Source organism: Ctenopharyngodon idella, chromosome 13 (assembly GCF_019924925.1).
Source record: "Ctenopharyngodon idella isolate HZGC_01 chromosome 13, HZGC01, whole genome shotgun sequence".
Taxonomy (NCBI): Eukaryota; Metazoa; Chordata; class Actinopteri; order Cypriniformes; family Xenocyprididae; genus Ctenopharyngodon; species Ctenopharyngodon idella.
Window position 1 is genome coordinate 33,049,171 of NC_067232.1, and position 19,650 is coordinate 33,068,820.

A 19,650-nucleotide genomic window follows, 5' to 3' on the forward strand; every position below is an offset into this window, starting at 1 on the left:
CTCATTAAGATGGTTACTTGCCGCCACCTACTGGTGGTTTAGTTTCATTTTTAAAAGCATCATTTCCCCCCCAACATTTCATATTTGTATTTTCAAAAAATATTTAAAACAATCCCATAACATTATTTAATGCAGTTGTAATCAGTCAAAAATATGCAGATTTACATATGTCAAAGCTGCAATATTCTGAAAGGATATTGCTTCAGTACAAATTTATATTTCCACCACAAAAAAAAAAAAAACTTTTTTTTTTCCGGACAAGCAACTGTTTTACTCGTACAAGTGAATGGCTTAATGTCAAGCCCTGTATGTAGTCTTAATGGGCTGCGTTTCAGTCACCATTTCATATTGAATGACAACAAAAACAATTTTATTGGGAATTTGGCTGTATTAAAATATATTATATGAGCAAAAAGGTAGCAGCAGAGAAGCAAACAAATGTAAAGGGCTGACACTTGGCAGAATGCGAATACAACAATGACATGATGAATTTTCTAATTGCCGTATGTCATCATCTATCAACATTTAGCGGCATATATATATGGCATTAAAACATTTAAAAATTGCCATTAAAAAGCATTAAATTAGATTTGATGAAACCTGGTATACTCATCTTGCGCCATCACAAATATGCACAGTTTAAGTAATGGAGAACACAATGCAGTTCTATATGTTTTTGTGTTTTTAATTAATTTGGTACTATTATGTGCTGCAGAGTGAACAACACTGTGCATCACATTGAAGGTGGCTTTCTGCTGCTTTGCAGAGACATCAGATTACGAGCAATTGATTAGAAACTCTGATTACTGCACACTTGCTCACGCTTGTATGTGTGTTTTGGAACTACTAATGTCATCATCAGCTAAAACGAATGCACAGGTTATTTTACTTTCTGAACAAGTGTGGACCAGAGTGTGAGTTGCTTTCATATGCACTGTGCCACAGTTCCAGCGCAACCGAACTCAGATCACCTCCTTCGGCTCCCTAGTCCACATGACAGCAGTCACATTACCATTTTTTTTTTTTTTTTTATACAGTGGGTATGGAAAGTATTCAGACCCCCTTAAATTGTTCACTCTTTGTTATATTGCAGCCATTTGCTAAAATCATTTAAGTTCATTTTTTTTCCTCATTAATGTACACACAGAACCCCATATTGACAGAAAAACACAGAATTGTTGACATTTTTGCAGATTTATTAAAAAAGAAAAACTGAAATATCACATGGTCCTAAGTATTCAGACCCTTTGCTCAGTATTTAGTAGAAGCACCCTTTTGATCTAATTCAGCCATGAGTCTTTTTGGGAAAGATGCAACAAGTTTCACACCAGGATTTGGGGATCCTTTGCCATTCCTCCTTGCAGATCCTCTCCAGTTCTGTCAGGTTGGATGGTAAACGTTGGTGGACAGCCATTTTTAGGTCTCTCCAGAGATGCTCAATTGGGTTTAAGTCAGGGCTCTGGCTGGGCCATTCAAGAACAGTCACGGAGTTGTTGTGAAGCCACTCCTTCATTATTTTAGCTGTGTGCTTAGGGTCATTGTCTTGTTGGAAGGTAAACCTTCGGCCCAGTCTGAGGTCCTGAGCACTCTGGAGAAGGTTTTCGTCCAGGATATCCCTGTACTTGGCCGCATTCATCTTTCCCTCGATTGCAACCAGTCGTCCTGTCCCTGCAGCTGAAAAACACCCCCACAGCATGATGCTGCCACCACCATGCTTCACTGTTGGGACTGTATTGGACAGGTGATGAGCAGTGCCTGGTTTTCTCCACACATACCGCTTAGAATTAAGGCCAAAAAGTTCTATCTTGGTCTCATCAGACCAGAGAATCTTATTTCTCACCATCTTGGAGTCCTCCATGCGGGCTTTCATGTGTCTTGCACTGAGGAGAGGCTTCCGTCGGGCCACTCTGCCATAAAGCCCCGACTGGTGGAGGGCTGCAGTGATGGTTGACTTTCTACAACTTTCTCCCATCTCCCTACTGCATCTCTGGAGCTCAGCCACAGTGATCTTTGGGTTCTTCTTTACCTCTCTCACCAAGGCTCTTCTCCCCCGATAGCTCAGTTTGGCCGGACGGCCAGCTCTAGGAAGGGTTCTTGTCGTCCCAGACGTCTTCCATTTAAGGATTATGGAGGCCACTGTGCTCTTAGGAACCTTAAGTGCAGCAGAAGTTTTTTTGTAACCTTGGCCAGATCTGTGTCTTGCCACAATTCTGTCTCTGAGCTCTTCAGGCAGTTCCTTTGACCTCATGATTCTCATTTGCTCTGACATGCACTGTGAGCTGTAAGGTCTTATATAGACAGGTGTGTGGCTTTCCTAATCAAGTCCAATCAGTATAATCAAACACAGCTGGACTCAAATGAAGGTGTAGAACCATCTCAAGGATGATCAGAAGAAATGGACAGCACCTGAGTTAAATATATGAGTGTCACAGCAAAGGTTTCAGTTTTTCTTTTTTAATAAATCTGCAAAAATGTCAACAATTCTGTGTTTTTCTGTCAATATGGGGTGCTGTGTGTACATTAATGAGGAAAAAAATGAACTTAAATGTTTTTAGCAAATGTCTGCAATATAACAAAGACTGAAAAATTTAAGGGGGTCTGAATAATTTCCGTACCCACTGTATATATGATCCATGCTCCGTTTCAGACTTATGTGGTAGTTTGAAAGCCTACTGATTACTGTAATGCAAGGTTGTTGTTTTGTTTTTTTTGTTTTTTAATCTTCTGTTCAGGAGATAAGAGGATGGTGTTAAAGGATTCCTCAAAGGGGATTCATGAGCTCTCAGAATTGGGCAAGTGCCTTCTCCGTAGTGAGGTAACTAAACATTTCTTTGTAAGCTCCATCAGGTGGCTTCTACAGCTGAGCTCTGTGATCAGAGTAATTTTTTTCTCCCCTCCTTTTCAGGATATTTATATGAACCTCCTGACTATATGTTTTAACTCCCTTTCCTGGAAGGACACTGTACACTGTGAATGGACTGCTGGTGTGCTCTGCTGGACTTTGCTAAAACAGGTGCTGATTTTTCCTGTCTGTCTCTCTTAAAGTGATAGTTCACCCAAAAGTAAAAATTCTGTCATCATTTACTCATCTTCAAGTCGTTCCAAACCTGAACAAATTTCTTTCTTCTGCTGAACACAAAAGAAGATAATTTGAAGAATATGTGTAACCAAACAGGCCCAGGGCCCCATTGACTTCCATAGTAATGAAAAAAAAATCCAATGGAAGTCAATGGGGCCCTATTTGGTTAAACATATTCTTCAAAATATCATCTTTTGTGTTCAGCATACAGTTTTGGAACAACTCGTGGGTGTGTAAATGATGACAGAATGTTCATTTTTGCTTGAATAATCCCTTTAATAAAGTTTTCAAACATTCAGAATTCACCACAATATTTCTGTCAGTCTGCAATGAGATTAGAATTGAATTCTAAAGATGCCAGCTATTTTATATTTGAATCCTTTGCCTTTTGAAAATACTTTTTGTGTGTATGTGAATGAATTCTTGTGCAGGTGCTTGGTGGTAACCTGCTCCCGGAGGCTGTGACGTGGATCTACACCAGTGTACTGAAGGGTCTGCAGATGCATGGGCAACACGAAGGCTGCAATGCTGCGCTAACTCAGCTGGCCTTTCTCATCTACGAGTCTCTAGTGCGTCATTTCAGCTCAGCTATCATAGCTTGCATGTTTCTCAGTGGAGTATGGGAAGCACATTTGTACATATATTAATACAGCACCACAGTAAAAAGTTCATTACTATTAGTACAATGGCATACTCCTCTGCTCTGACGACTCAGACAGCCCAGTCTGTTGTGATTGGTCTACCACGTACAGTGCAAGTTGGAAACAAACGCCCATTACCATAACTGATTCAGCGCCGTATGCTTCCTAAAGCTCAGCAATTCTACACACTGTAAAGATACTAAGACAGTAACAATGGCATCGATTTTACCATATCAATCTGAGCGCGAGTCCGATGATGAAACATTAGAAGAAATAGTTATTCAACCCATCACAAGAACTACTTGAGTTTCTCAGCGATACACTACTCAGTTTGAGGTACATTATGAGATGTAATTCGCAGAGCACAGAGTCTTGTTGACATGTTATCCACATGAATGAGCTACAGCGTTTGAGTACTTAAAGTACTTCTGAATGCACCTTTAAATGACCATAGTAGTGACTGAATGCATTGGTGAGAAAATGTAATGCATTAACAATGAAGTGACATTTTCATTCTGATATTTCTCTACAGAGGCCTCGATATGCTGAGCTGCGTTTCATCATGAATCAGATCCCTGATATCCAAGTTGATGCCCTGGAGCAGTTTGATCAGAAGGCCATCCAACCCGCTGTAACAAAGGCAGGAGAGAAGAAAAAGAAAGAGCAGTTTAAACGGCTCATTGCAGGCGTTGTTGGGGTATAGCTACTTTTAACATTATTATACATACTGAATGTTATTTATTTTTTGTCATGGAATACACTTGTTCACAAAGAATTTATTATCAAGATGAATTCAAGATATAATCTCTTGTCACTTTCATTATGGCTATTGAAGTCATGCTCAATTATATTCAAACATAAATTAATCTAAGCACATAATCAATACCTGAGATAATTATTGTCATTGAAAATACAGTTTGAATGTTCTGAACTGAAACATCAAAGAAATAGAAAAATTTAATCCCCTGTCGCTCCTCGGCTGGTTAAGACAAAAACTCTAACATGGAAAGATACCTTTTATGGTGTGTCATGGCATCGCATCTTGTCTGATTAATACACAGTGTTATGGCATTTGGAAAACACCATTATGTTTTCTGCTGTTCAAAGAAATGTTTCGGTTACATATGCAACCCTGGTTTCCAAAGTCAAGTCACCTTTATTTATATAACGCTTTATACAATACAGATTGTTTTTGTTAGATATCTCTGTATTTGGCCGAGCGGTTATTTAGGGGTTCGCCAATGTATTTGATTTCTCTAATACATAAAATAAGTAAGCTTGACCAGAGTTTTTGTGGATAAAAGAATTTATTGAAGGTTGTAGTGTAGCAAATCTTCAGCAGCGATGTTAGCATGTCATCCTTCAAATAATCTCAACCCAAAGTTCTATCTGTGGAACAGAACTTTATACATAAAGACAAATTGGCTACAAACAATAGAAAACCATTAGGACCTTCTATAGGAGATTGATCTACCCTGCAATCTGCTCTGAGCAATGCTGTTTCTTTGTCATTCACACCCATCAGTTTCTATGGGCCATTTGGTTCACACCTTTACAGACACAGATAGAGCTGATTGTATCTGAGGCACAGTCACAAATGTAAATGCATCTGACTAAAAATTAGTAAAAAATACACACAATCTTTCATTTCAAAGCCGCTTTATAGTGATAAACATGAAATTAATGATTCAGTGATGCAAACAGAATTAAACACTGCTGTAAAGCAGCTATAAAAAGACAATTCTATGTCATTCAGTTGAAATCAGTTCAATGTTGATTCAGTTTGGTTCAATAACTCAGATTGTGGATTGATATCATTCATGTCTGAAGCTGATATAGAATAACGTCAGTTCATTTGCTGATGCCGATAACACCGCCCTCTCAGACATTACGTCATCAGGGAACTGCATATATAACCAAGATGTTCCCTTTCATGGGTTCACTCGACACTGCATCAGGCGTCACACATCCAAATTATAAAACCTGATAAAAGTGTTTGAAGATGCCCAGCCTGCCACCACACAAATATCTTCCAAAGGTGCACCCTTAAATAACGCATGTGAGGAAACTAGTAGATTGAGCCTGAACACCAAGATGTGAAGACAGTCTGCACGCCTCACAGGTGAGAGAAACCACATCCTTTTTGTAAACCTTATTTACAACCACCTAAACAAACAAACAACTAATCTGATTTAAGCGACTGGCATGTGTAGTAAAGGTAAAGCCTGTGCAGCCTCTCTTCCCTATTGCGACTGAAAAGGCAATGGAGAAAATGACTGGAATTCCAAAAAACTGAGAGTGAAATATAGTAGTTGCGACCTTAGGAACATGCCCTAACTTAGGAAGTCTGGAACTGGAAGACAAATCCACATAAGATGAGCTCATCATTAAGGTCTGCAAATCATCAATCCATCAATAAAGCAGGGGTGTCCAAACTCGGTCCAAACTGGATCAGGGTTGTGTGTCCTTCACTTGGATGCAAACAGCCTCTTCATAGAGGGAGCTCTGGCATTCAGAATGCTGTTTGTTATCTCTGACAAGAGACCAGAATGCATCAGAGATCCCCGCTGTAAGGCAATATGAAACATTTCCACATCCTAGGCTGGGGATGCCACACACTGCCCCGAGCCTAAGGGTATGTTTACATGACAACGATGTACTAAAGACAGATGACAACATTGTCAAAGTGATCACCATTCACATAGATCTACTAAAACTAAAACTGTATTCTGCTGCCAGACCAGTAGTTGGCGATGTCACTTTGTAAAGAAACACCCCACGCCTATAGACAGGACACGTAATACGCATGCACTTGACACCACCGTTTTCACAAATTCACGTTTTGTTGTTTACATGGAGATGGTAAAGTTATCGTTTTACATACTTTGCACTTTGAAACCTGTTTTCAAAAGCTTGCATTTTCAGGCCCCCAAAACTCCGTTGTTGTGTAAATGAATGGTCAAAATGCATAAAAAGTTTTTCGATTTTAGTTGGTATCGTGTAAACATACCTTAAGACAGTAGATTGGTTTTGATTCGAATCTCTTTAAGGAATCTTCTTAAGGAGAGACACTAGATTAAAAAACTGAATGTTCGAGCAGCCACAAAAGACATACTCTCCGCCTACTGACAAACGCATAAACATTATGGGAAGTGCGCTAGCCAGAAGGGATTTAAACTTTGTCGACTGAAGACCCAAGTTTGGTTTGAGGATGAAAAACGTACCAAGCACAATGTTCTCTCATCATTCCTGATTTCTAACACGCACTCAGAGCATTCAGAGTGGTCTTGCGGATGTCAGAGCAGAAACGAAAGCTGCTGCTCTCCGTGTTTTTTTCCGTCGTCTTTGGTGCATTCATATGTAAATTGTTTGAGCTTATTTCGTCCATTAGATCAAAAGATCTGAAAAAAAAAAAAAAACATACCTCCCCTCCCCTCGAAGAAATTAGGACAGAAGTGACAAAAGAGATATATTAAAACATCAAGTGTTAACAGGAATGTGTCTCTCTCGTCTAAAACGCATCTTAATACCAGGTGTAAACAGAGCCAATGTGATCCAAAACAACAAGAAGGTGGGAGTGGACTGTTTTTACTTGGGCCTTTATGCAACCACCCAGAACACCCTAGCAACTGCAAAGCAGTTTGTTAAAAATACGTAAGAAGACTCAGGAATTGTAGAGCAACATCCTAGAATTTACCCAGAACACCCTAGCAACAATGCAGCAATAAGCTAAAAACCCATAGAGTGCAACATTCGGGTTCCAAAAGTAAAAACTTGATTCATTTTCTCCGTAGGGGAATTGATTGTTAACATTAACTCATAAACCTTTAAAGACAGATCTGCTGTGAGCTCCAAGGTTCTTAATCAGTTGTTTATGCTTTTTGAATCCATTCAGTTCGCATTATTTCCGCTAGTAATCGTGTTTTACAGTGGAATTTGTGGTGAAAAATTGCATTACCTTTGATGCTGTACTGAAAATTCCACCAATCAGAGAGTTGCGGTGAGCAAATCATGCCAAAAAAGCTCTGCTGAAAACACCCACTCCCATGAAGCACCGCGAATGACAGTGAAGTCGATCTCCCTATGCTCTCAAAATACAGGTGCTGGTCATATAATTAGAATATCATCAAAAAGTTGATTTATTTCACTAATTCCATTCAAAAAGTGAAACTTGTATATTATATTCATTCATTACACACAGACTGATATATTTCAAATGTTTATTTCTTTTAATTTTGATGATTATAACTGACAACTAAGGAAAATCCCAAATTCAGTATCTCAGAAAATTTGAATATTGTGACAAGGTTCAATATTGAAGACACCTGGTGCCACACTCTAATCAGCTAATTAACTCAAAACACCTGCAAAGGCCTTTAAATGGTCTCTCAGTCTAGTTCTGTAGGCTACACAATCATGGGGAAGACTGCTGACTTGACAGTTGTCCAAAAGACGACCATTGACACCTTGCACAAGGAGGGCAAGACACAAAAGGTCATTGAAAAAGAGACTGGCTGTTCACAGAGCTCTGTGTCCAAGCACATTAATAGAGAGGCGAAGGGAAGGAAAAGATGTGGTAGAAAAAAGTGTACAAGCAATAGGGATAACCGCACCCTGGAGAGGATTGTGAAACAAAACCCATTCAAAAATGTGGGGGAGATTCACAAAGAGTGGACTGCAGCTGGAGTCAGTGCTTCAAGAACCACTACGCACAGACGTATGCAAGACATGGGCTTCAGCTGTCGCATTCCTTGTGTCAAGCCACTCTTGAACAACAGACAGCGTCAGAAGCGTCTCGCCTGGGCTAAAGACAAAAAGGACTGGACTGCTGCTGAGTGGTCCAAAGTTATGTTCTCTGATGAAAGTAAATGTTGCATTTCCTTTGGAAATCAGGGTCCCAGAGTCTGGAGGAAGAGAGGAGAGGCACACACGTTGCTTGAGGTCCAGTGTAAAGTTTGGTCTTGAGTAGTATTCTAATTTTCTGAGATACTGAATTTGGGATTTTCCTTAGTTGTCAGTTATAATCATCAAAATTAAAAGAAATAAACATTTGAATTATATCAGTCTGTGTGTAATGAATGAATATAGTTTACAAGTTTCACTTTTTGAATGGAATTAGTGAAATAAATCAACTTTTTGATGATATTCTAATTATATGACCAGCACCTGTACTTAAATATTTTTAAAAATCCCTATGGGAAAAATGAAAGGATCACCGAATCATCCACATGGACCATTGGTGCTTGGACCCTGATGATTTTATCCTGTATTGCTCAGCTCTAATCATTCATACAGTTCAACTTAGAAAACCTTGATAATTAAATAAATACAAAATATGAATGTTTTATTTTTTCATTACAAAAATGGTCTTAAATTTAGATAAAATAATTTTCTGGTCTGCTAAAATGGTGTAATATCTTTGATTTATTATATGCAATTTCATTTGATTAAAATGTTGACTTTTGATTGACAATATTTTTGTCCATTTGTGTGTGTGCTGATAGAAACCCCTTGGACAGCAGTTCAAGAAGGAAGTACACATCCGAAACCTTCCATCTCTGTTTAAGAAGCCAAAGCCTACGAAAGATGTGCTGGAGAACACTGATTCTGCAGGTCTGATCTCTCTATTCTCTCCTGACCGTGACAATTGCTGAGGGAACCACAGCTCCATGACACCCTCACTACTCTTGTGTGTAGTACATTATCCAGTCTGAAAGTCCTTTTTATGGACATGGATGGTTTATTGAAATGAGGAAATACAGCAAGGACATTTGTGTTTCATGTAATTTGGGTGTACAATGTTTCTCTTCTTTTGTATGGATCTATGTAATGGATCTGTTTAATTGTTATTTAAAGAATATTAAAAACTTGCTGTCAAAAGTTTTTTTTTTTTTTTTTTTTTTTCATTAAAAAAACCCTTTTGAAAAAGATTGAGAAGTCTTGTTAATCATACAGTACCATATCTGTTCTGGGGATCTGATGTGCAAAACAATTTTTGAAGTAAATGACAAAATCAACATTAATTGGCATTTGACGTGTACAGATTGTGTAAAAAGAGTTGTGATTTATACTCTGCAGTTTTTAATAAATGTATACCTGAACAGTTTTCAGTGATTGTATAGACTCTTTCCTCAGTTGTGATATGTAAAGTCTGTGTAAAATATTAATTTACTGTGACAAGCCTGTATATAACATGTCAGTGCAGCTGAGCATTTAGTCTGCACAGCATAATAGATGGGTAAAGACATTTCTTCACATAGAATCCATATAATTAGTTTAACGCAATTAAGAATTAAATTGTTTTTGATTGCGACTCTGTGCTTAACCCTTATGTGTCCATTTTTGTCTTTGCCAATGTGTATTTTTTATTGGAATTGTAATAATTCACCATCATTTCCTTTCATAAATCTATTTTACACTAGATATACAAAATAGTTACACTCAGGACCTTGAAATGCTCCCATTTAAACCAATTAAAATGGCACATTTAAATCCCAGTACCATTTAAACATAAAATCATGTTTTTGTTGTTTGTGTTATTTTTTCTGTCTTTTATTCTGTTGGCAAGGCTTAAAAATTTTTTTTTTTTTGTTATTTTCTACTAGTTGGCATAATTTCTCAGGTTTGGCCTATGGAGTAAATGTATTCCTTTTTTCCTGTTTTCTGCTTCTGCTGTATTATAGAGCACTGCAGGCTACTTGAATAAATGATGCAGCTGTAATTGTGTAGGTGTAGTGGGAAATGTGTGTATGTGAGTAGTAGTTTTTTGTTTTGTTTTAAATCTGGCGCGGCACAAAAAAAAAAAAATATATATATATATATATATATATATATATATATATTAATAATACATCAAAATCGATATTGTACATATATGACATATCCAAGACTGTGTAAAAATCCCCCCAAAAAAATCTGCTTAGCATGTAGTATATGTAAAATAACAGATTTTTATTATAATTATTATTATTATTATTATTATTAAAAAAACAACAGTGGCATTATGTAAACAAATTATTTTTGGTAGTTTTGATCAGGACCAATGTTGCTAAAAAGCAACTTCAGTAAAAATGGAAAAAAATATTAATATATAATATTTTTATGACAGTTTTTTTTTTTTTTTTTTTTTTAGCATATCTTTTCCATTAGACTGAAAGATCTGAAAAAGCCCAGTGCAAAAGTCTTAGGCATGTTAGTAATTTCACTAAAAACAAATGGTTTTAGGCCAGTTATTTATATCTTTTGCTGTAGTGTGTCACTAGGAAATATCAGTATACATTTCCAAACATTTATTTTGCCATTAATTGTAATAATCCTGTAAGATTTCTGTGTGCAAGGAGTCTGGGGCTACCGATGCAGTCAGATAGCTATAATTTTTAGGCATCTTATGCGGTCAGAATACTAGTATTTCTAGTCTTAGCCATTTGGGTTTCCAATGCAGTCAGAGTAGCTATATTTATGTGTCAGGGTTAACTTTAGTCAGGGGAATTTCTACCACAATTTGGAGAGCCAGCCAGGAGCCCTCAGAATCTCCCTCTGTCGGTGGATGGGGAAACATGTTGTCTTCATTTTGCCAGACTGCACAACCCCATTCGACAGAGGACTATTCCTGGATGGGTATATACTTTTCCTTTCAAATGCAAATAAGAGGTTACATTGAATTTTGGATTCTGTTAAGTAAAATTATTGAAGAAAATTGGTGATCACATTTTATTGATGTTTTCGCTTGAATATTTAAATTGCCCAGGCTTAAACTCTTGAGTCGATGCAGCGCTGGCCTGTTAACTGTCCCGAGCGTCCTTCATGTTTGTTTTATCGTTATTATTGTTTTATCATTCTCAAAACATTGCATTGTTAGAATTCATAAAAATAATACCGGCCAATTGGTGATTGACATTTCATATACTCACCAACACCGTACACATTTTTACTCTCATTTGGTGCTTGGCAAGTGTTAATTTTGAAGCCCTGTTTATAGTTTAAAAAGTCAAAAATATTACTATTTTTCTTTCTCTGACACCTATCATTTCAGTTCAGAAGACATTATCTGTGTTCCGATTGACAGGGTCCCTATACAGTGTTCACTGCTCTATTCCCTGAAGTTCACTTCACTTGACAAAATGCATTCATTCGGAACACCCTGCTACAAACATATGACATGACAAGTCATTTATCAATGAGTTTAATTAAATCAGTTATTTTCAGAGGACAGTAAATTTGTACTGCTATACAAGCTGCACATTGTCTACTCTAAAGTATATCCAGTTTTCATTTCTATAGTATTGTCCCTTGAGAATATACAATAAAATGGTTGCTGAAATGTGAGGGGTGTACTCACTTTTGTGAGATACTGTACATGTGTATATAATACATTTAAGTGCATTTTTATAAATATTAGTGTATGTTATTATTAATTTAATTAATATACATTTAAAAGTGCTAAACAGTGTGATAAATGTCCATTGCAATGTTTACCATCATTGCTGCAACCATCACGTCTCACACACGTTACACCTGCGAACAACCGCATAAAAACCATACCTGGGACTAATTAAACTTAAAAATGCTGGAGCCTCAACTTTTTTCCACCACCTTTTATTTCGGATTCCTTTCGGTTTGGAAACTCACTTGACATGGTGGAACTTATGGTTAAATTGAACGCAGCTATTGATTCATCCACTGTGGTCGTATTGGTTACTGCTGTGTTCGCTTTGTGTGGTTTTTGACTCGTCAAGTTTTTAATTACTATCTATAGTAATTATAGTTTTCTTAAAAAAAAAAAAAAAGTGTTCATTTGAAGGAAGAAAGTCATGTACATCTGGGACAGCATGAGGGTGAATAATGAGAGCATTTTATGAGAGAATTTTCATTTTCAAGAGGAGTAAGTCTTGCACTTTTAAAAATATATATGAGTATAGGAGAGTATACAATTTTTTTGACACTCAAATGCCCTGTGTCCCAGTGTTAATACTGCCCATCTTAAATAGTATGTGAGATTAGAATAAGAGTGAGCCAAAGCATAGTATGTTGAAAAAGTGTCTGGATAGTCTACTATTTCTACTAATTATTTTTGTATGGATCTGTGCACACTAATATTGCCCACAACCAAAAGACCCACACAACTGGCAGATCAACATGCTACTTGTTTTCTGTGTAATATGGTAGGAGGAACTGTTTGAGTAGTGTAAATTAAAGCAATTTTAGTGGTACTATATGTCCCAAAGCTTGCCTAATATTCTGTTACACACTCATAAGGATCTACTTTTTCTTCAAAGAAAGAGTACATACTTCTAAGGCACGAATTTGAGATGCAGCAATGCTTTAAAAGTTAAAGTACAGGTAAAAGGTAGCAGAGAAACGTAGCTACTTTCAATAAAGGTCCAACATATTAGGAATACGTTTAGCTGTGTTGATATGTGTCATGAGTAAGCAATTGAGTAGTCTAGTGAACACGAGCGTCTCGCTAACAATAAACCCATTTAACATACCTGCACTGGGCTCATTTTTTGACATGACGTGCCACAACTGTTCGAGTCTGTCTACACTGGAAACATCAAAGTAAATATTTTAAACTGGTACATTTGTCTTTCTGAACAGGTGCATGATGATGTTGTATTGAAGTGTCCATTGTAGCATGAAGCATCTCAATGCTCCGTTCACTTTAACGTGTTCAGGATCTGCTCAATCTTTGAAGGTCTAAATGCAGCAAGTTTTGGCTTCCACTTCTGTAACCGAAGCTGAATGTCATTTCCCATGTAACGCATCAGTCATGTTTAGATGATGTCTGGGAGGCTCAACGTTTGCACTTTTGGGGGAGATAAACCCATGAATGGCGTACTAATAGTAGTCATTGAATAATAAACTGGGTTAAGAAAATGTATTTTAACAAAAAAAATCTTACATAATTCACTTTTTAAAAAAAATGTAAGTTTTAAGTAATTCAAAACTCTTGAAAATGGACCACTGGCTTATAAAACACCCTTTGCTTAAGTGTCTTGGCGTCCACTTAAGTTTCCACATACTTTTAGGGGTCAAGGTAGGCTGTAAGAAGTATCAAGAGATAACGGTAACTTGATCTTTTAAACTTTTTTCTTTCTTTTTACTTGTATTACTTTCTTATTCCCAGTCTTCCTTAACCACAGCATCTCCACATAAGCTCATAGGTGCAGCCTTTGTGGACTACGCTAAGCTGCTTCGCTCCATCGGGCTGAAACAGGGCGCCGTGCTTTGGGCGTCTCGGGCTGGAGAGAGAGGGAAGGAGCTGCTGGATGAGCTTTCCCAAACAGAGAGTATGGGGCCAGAGCCCAGTCCCAGCGAGGAGGAGGAGGACAGACCTCTTGTGAACATAGAATGACTTGCCAGTGGGGAAAAAGAGGAAATATAAAGAAAACCATAGGTTCATAGTATCTTCAAATCTCGTCCTTATCACACCCACAAGCATACAAGTAATCAACAAACACAAACTCATCTTTTCATGTAGTTTCAAATGGTTTGTCTGGTTTCATAGTTGTCTTTTACGCCTCTCCGCTGGTTGTCAGGTGTGTTGTATCCGAAAACATTCCCGTTATCCTGCTGTAATGTATTCCAAGCCTGTTTCCTGCACTTATTTTATTGACCAAATATATAAAGTAAATTAAAACAAACCACAAAATAAAGATTAGAATTAATAAAAAATACGTTTTAAGAACCTTTAAAATGGATTATTATGTGTTTGACACAAAATATGCTTATAATTTCAGATTAGGGAACCATTTAAAAGACAGAATATAGAAAAGAACTAGATGAATCTCATGAAACATTTTCCAGTTTCATGCCAAAATCCACAGAAAAGCACTTAGAAATGATTTTTTTCAAAAGACAATTATTGTTATGTTAAATAATTGACATGATTGTGACAGTTAAGATAATTATAGGGATTCAGCCTTTCGAGGTTTATTGTATTTCTACACTCAGAAAAAAAAAAGTTATATATTTATGGGTACAGCAGCTTGTCACTGGAGCAGAACCCCCGCTGTAGCTTATTTACGCATAAAAGGTGCATTTCAGTACCTTAAGGGTATATATTAAATAAGTTAGAGACGCCCCTTGAAGGGGTCTGCTGTGACAAGCTGTTGTACCCATAAAGATATCATTTTACACTTTTTTTTCTGACAGTGTAATTATTAAATATAATATATAAAAATCAGTGCTGTAATCCAATATTTAAATCACCATAAATCACCAAATTACCAGTCAAATTACCACCATGATGTATGCATACTTTACTATGGTTTCATTACATTAAAAACTTAATTGTCAACAATGGTCAGCTTTCTTGAAGCAAAATAATTTCTTATTCTTATAAAGGCAACCCAACTTATTGATTATTTTGACAAACTCTTGTTCTTCCTCAACAACAGGTTCACATAAATTATTTTCATGAACAATCAATTCAGTATCTTCAGGTGCTCATATCAAAATGCTCGAATCAATATAAAAATCAACTTTACCCCTATGTGGACTTAAAGGGTTAGTTCTCCCAAAAATGAAAATTCTGTCATTAATTACTCACCCACATGTCGTTCCACACCTGTAAGACCTTTGTTTATCTTCAGAACGGAGTATATTTTTGTGCGCAAAAACAAAACAAAAATAACGACTTTATTCAACAATATCTTCTGTTCTTTTGTATTGTTGAATAAAGTCGTTATTTTTGTTTTGTTTTTGCGCACAAAAAGTATTCTTGTCACTTCATAACATTAAGGTTGAACCACTGCAGTCACGTCAACAGTTTTAATGATGTCTTTAGTACCTTTCTGGACTTTGAAAGTGTTGGTTATATTGCTGTCTATGGACGAGTCAGATACCTCTCAGATTTCATCAAAAATATCTTAATTTGCGCTCCGAAGATTAATGAAGGTCTTACGGGTGTGGAACAACATGAGGGTGAGTAATTAATGACATTATTTTCATTTTTGGGTGAACTAACCCTTTAAGGGCAACAATTCATTGTGTTCAGTCTCTCTCTTCTGTCCCTCTCAACCGGTTTACAGCAAAGAAGGCACAAAGGATTCTGAGATTAAGAAAACAGACAAAAAATAAATAAATAAAAAAAAAACAAATCAATAAACAGCAAGTATTTTTAAATTAAAAGTTATTAGCATTTGCATCCACATTATTCATTTCACTCATTTTATAATGAAAGAAACGGGGAATTTTGAAACACTGCTGAAACGGTGACTAACTTAAAGACAACCCCCTGGAGCATCTGTGTTTTACAGTTTTCACTGTTCAGCCTGTCGCCCAGAACGAGATCACACAAAACTTGTGTTAAATAAAGTGATTAAAAGAACTCAACAACGAAACGTCGTAACTATAGACTATAACGTACCAAAACAGATCAAACACATTAAAACATAATGCATGACCGTACAATATGGAGGTAGATTTGTAGCTAATCTCCAAATAAATAGATTATGATCCACAAATAAATGTAAAGATATTTATTTTTTACATTTGTGAATTGCTTTCTGTGCATTTGTGAATCGCCTCACACATTTGTGGATTCTGAAACAATTCTAGCGTCATGACTGCAGACAAATCCACACATAGGTCGACTCCACCCACCGACCACTCAAGCTAATCAGATAATGGCCATGTTGCGCTGGCCAATCGCAGCACACTCTCGCTACAACCAATCACGTTTTGCTTTACAATCGGGGCGGTGTCATCCTGCATTGGCTTAAAGGAAGTAGAGGGTTCTTAAACAATGGTACGGTAAAAAGATGTTTAAAATTTATATTTCGTAAGACCATTAGACTGTGTGTCAAGCCAAGCCAAACTATTATATTTTATGTGCCATTTAAAAATGCCAGAGAAACAGTGCTCTATGGGAACAACAGGTTTATTGGATACAGATGCGTTATGGAAGCGTCACGTTATTCAAGATTGAACAGAAAGCCTCAATATTTAGCTATTAACTTATCTAACTGGATTTAACCTTGTGATAAAATGCGAGTTTGCAAAATAGATTAAAATGTCGTCACATAACAACAGCATTTCCCAGTTTATCAATCAAACATCGACGGACATGAGCAAACCAGCAAAGATGTATTTTTCAGCTTTGCAACCTCTTTATTTGCATTATCCAAAACCATAGCTGCATTGACGCCGAGGCTCGTACTGGTACATCACTGATTCATATTTGGTATTATACAATATTATATTGTGCAAGTGTGGTATTATAGCTACTGTTGAACGGGACATCCGTTTACTGCCACTGACTCGTCGTTTGTTAAAATATGTTCATTATGTCCTCAGTTGTATATTAATATAATGCTGTACTGTTCTGTATTATGCATATGTGTATGCCACAAGGGGGCACTACAGTGTAAACTACAGAAGACGCATTTGCGTTATTATGTTTGTCCCAGTTGATTTACGGTTGTCTCTCACTGAAGGCTGTCTGACCGTGAGACTGATGTGTCGGCAGCTAGAAAAATAAATATGCCAAGAACGGCTAAAGATGATCCATCTCTATCGTCCACTCTTTTCCTCCGAATGCAACGCTAGCTGCAACAATAATGTAGCACAACTCAACAGGTTATGGGCCCAGGAGTTGTTCGGAGGAGTTTGTTGTTTTCCACCGTTTAGAAAGTCGCGACGGACCGCGTGCTAACATGGCGGAACAACGGAGGACGTACAGTTGAATCTAAAGATAAGTGTAATGCATGTCACGACATACAAACATGGCACGAGATTTTAGGCCACTGTAACTATGATGATGTTCTTAAGTTGCAGGATGTTGTTGAAGGTATGCAGATCAAGGGTAAAACAGGCAGACCCGAACAAGAGTGTGAGGTGTGTATTCAGGGTAAGTTTGCCAAAACCAGAAAAAGGGACCCTGATACCAGAGCAAAGGCTCCCTTACAGATGATACACACAGACCTTGCAGGTCCAGTAGCCACAGAGTCGATAGACGGTTACAAATATGTGCAGTCATTCACTGACGATTACTCGAGCGCAGTGTTCGTATATTTCCTAAAGAGGAAAAGTGACACCGTACAGCAGTGGTCGACAATAGGCGGCCCGCGGGCCAAAACTGGCCCACCAGCAATAATATCTGGCCCGCGCCCGCAGCCAGATTATTTTGATAGCGGCTGGTTCTGAAATAGATCTTCGTCTCGTCTTCGCCTCTAATATTATCACCGCGTCTACACCAGACTCGCCTTTTTTTTGCGTCGCATTGCGCCGCACCTCAACAAAAGCTGTCTACACTGAACACGACAAACCGACTGTTGCAAAGCACTTGGACTAGGCTACGTCAGAAACAGAACGGAGAATCCGTTTACTGTCAGGAATGTGTTGTGTTGTGTCGCGTGACTCGCGCCGCACCGCGCCGCATTCAGTGTGGACAATATCACTGATTAAAATGGGTTCTATTATCTTTTGACGCGTCGCAACGCGCCGCTCGCATCCGGTGTAGACACTGTGTTATATTCTTTGAAAACAGCGTCAACTTCGTTGCAGATAAGACACACCGGCTTTGCATTCACAAAACTAGGTAGGATGAATGCATAGTTGTCTTTCCATTCTTCTTTGTATGCCCTATTTTTGCTGTTAACTTTCCACTTTAGACTCTTTTCTCTCACCAACTAGCTAAAATGTTAACATCACTCTGCACATGACGTAATAGCGTACCTTCAGCACACAAACAATTAAAAAAAATTCAGTTTAGTACGTGAGGAAGCCAAGGAATAATTCTATGTGTAAAAGTTGGCTACGTCAAATAATTATTACAATAAGGCTCCATTGTGTAACAAGCAAATTAAAATGATACACATTTATTATTCACAATATGGAAAGAGGAAATAAAACATAGTTGGTTAAGAGCATGACTCAAACATGCCATTACTGGGCTTATTAAAGTCCTCTTTTATTTTTTGAGTTATTTTTATCCATTCCGCATCTCCCATATGTGTTTTAACAAGGCGGTCTGTGTTGCAAGTTGGTGAATGAATATACTTGCCAGGTTATGTGTCACTACTCTGCTTTATTAATTTATCCAGTGTAAAACCCGGACACCGCTACACAAATGTGGCTTTTGTTAATGACTGTACTGTCCCAGAGTAACAGCTCAATACCAGTTACAAAAGACACTGTAACAGTATGTCACAGGCAATTCTAGTTGCATTTTACATCAATTCATTTCCTTTGACTATGTTCTGGCCTGCCATCTAGTGGCGAATTTTTTTTTTTGGCCCGATGCCAAACTTAATTGCAGACCCCTGCCGTACAGGCTACTGAAAAGTTCCTAGCAGATGTATCCCCTTACGGGAAAGTGAGGTGCATCAGATCCGACAACAGAACAGAGTTTACATGCAGTGATTTTCAAGCACTGTTGAGGAAAAACAAAATCAGACATGAAACATCAGCTCCGTATTCCCCACACCGGGGAACGGAACTGCAGAGAGGGGTTGGCGTACTCTTTTGAGATGGGTAGGTGCATAGTTGAAAGTGCACTACCAAAGCAGCTATGGCACTACGCAGTACAAACAGCAGCAATGGTACGCAACAGGTGTTTTAACAGGCGCTGACAAACAAGAAGCCTAATGTGTCTAAAATGCAAAAGTTTGGATCTGTATGCTACACGTACAAACAGGACAAGGGAAAGTTTGATTCCAGGTGTGACCAGGGTCGTTTTGTAGGTTACGACAAGAACAGCCCGGCGTATTTGGTGTATCATCCAGATATAAACAAAGTACAAAAACACAGGCTAGTGAAGTTTGTGAGCAAGGCAGCTGTGGAAAAACAGACACAGGCCAGAAACAGACCTTTATCCCGATTCACTGATCCTGATGGAAATATAAAGAATATACTCCAAAAATCTTTTGTGTAGCGGACCCTGTCCGAATGATGGCTGAAACTTTACCAAAACAAATTAAAAGATTA

The 19,650-nt window shown here is 37.7% G+C and overlaps 2 protein-coding genes across 2 annotated transcripts in view; both read left to right on the plus strand.

Moving 5' to 3' along the window:
• LOC127524564 (exportin-5-like) overlaps positions 1 to 10,635 on the plus strand; it is a 58,210-nt gene extending 47,575 nt beyond the window's left edge. The window contains exons 29-33 of the mRNA XM_051916183.1: positions 2,733 to 2,815; positions 2,906 to 3,013; positions 3,511 to 3,648; positions 4,253 to 4,417; positions 9,225 to 10,635. Coding sequence (XP_051772143.1) covers positions 2,733 to 2,815; positions 2,906 to 3,013; positions 3,511 to 3,648; positions 4,253 to 4,417; positions 9,225 to 9,374 — 644 coding nt within the window. The 3' untranslated portion in view covers positions 9,375 to 10,635. The remainder of the gene's footprint in view (positions 1 to 2,732; positions 2,816 to 2,905; positions 3,014 to 3,510; positions 3,649 to 4,252; positions 4,418 to 9,224) is intronic.
• wdr11 (WD repeat domain 11) overlaps positions 1 to 14,109 on the plus strand; it is a 161,459-nt gene extending 147,350 nt beyond the window's left edge. Inside the window, exon 29 of the mRNA XM_051916179.1 lies at positions 13,872 to 14,109. Coding sequence (XP_051772139.1) covers positions 13,872 to 14,074 — 203 coding nt within the window. The 3' untranslated portion in view covers positions 14,075 to 14,109. The remainder of the gene's footprint in view (positions 1 to 13,871) is intronic.
• Positions 14,110 to 19,650: the final 5,541 nt, after the last annotated feature.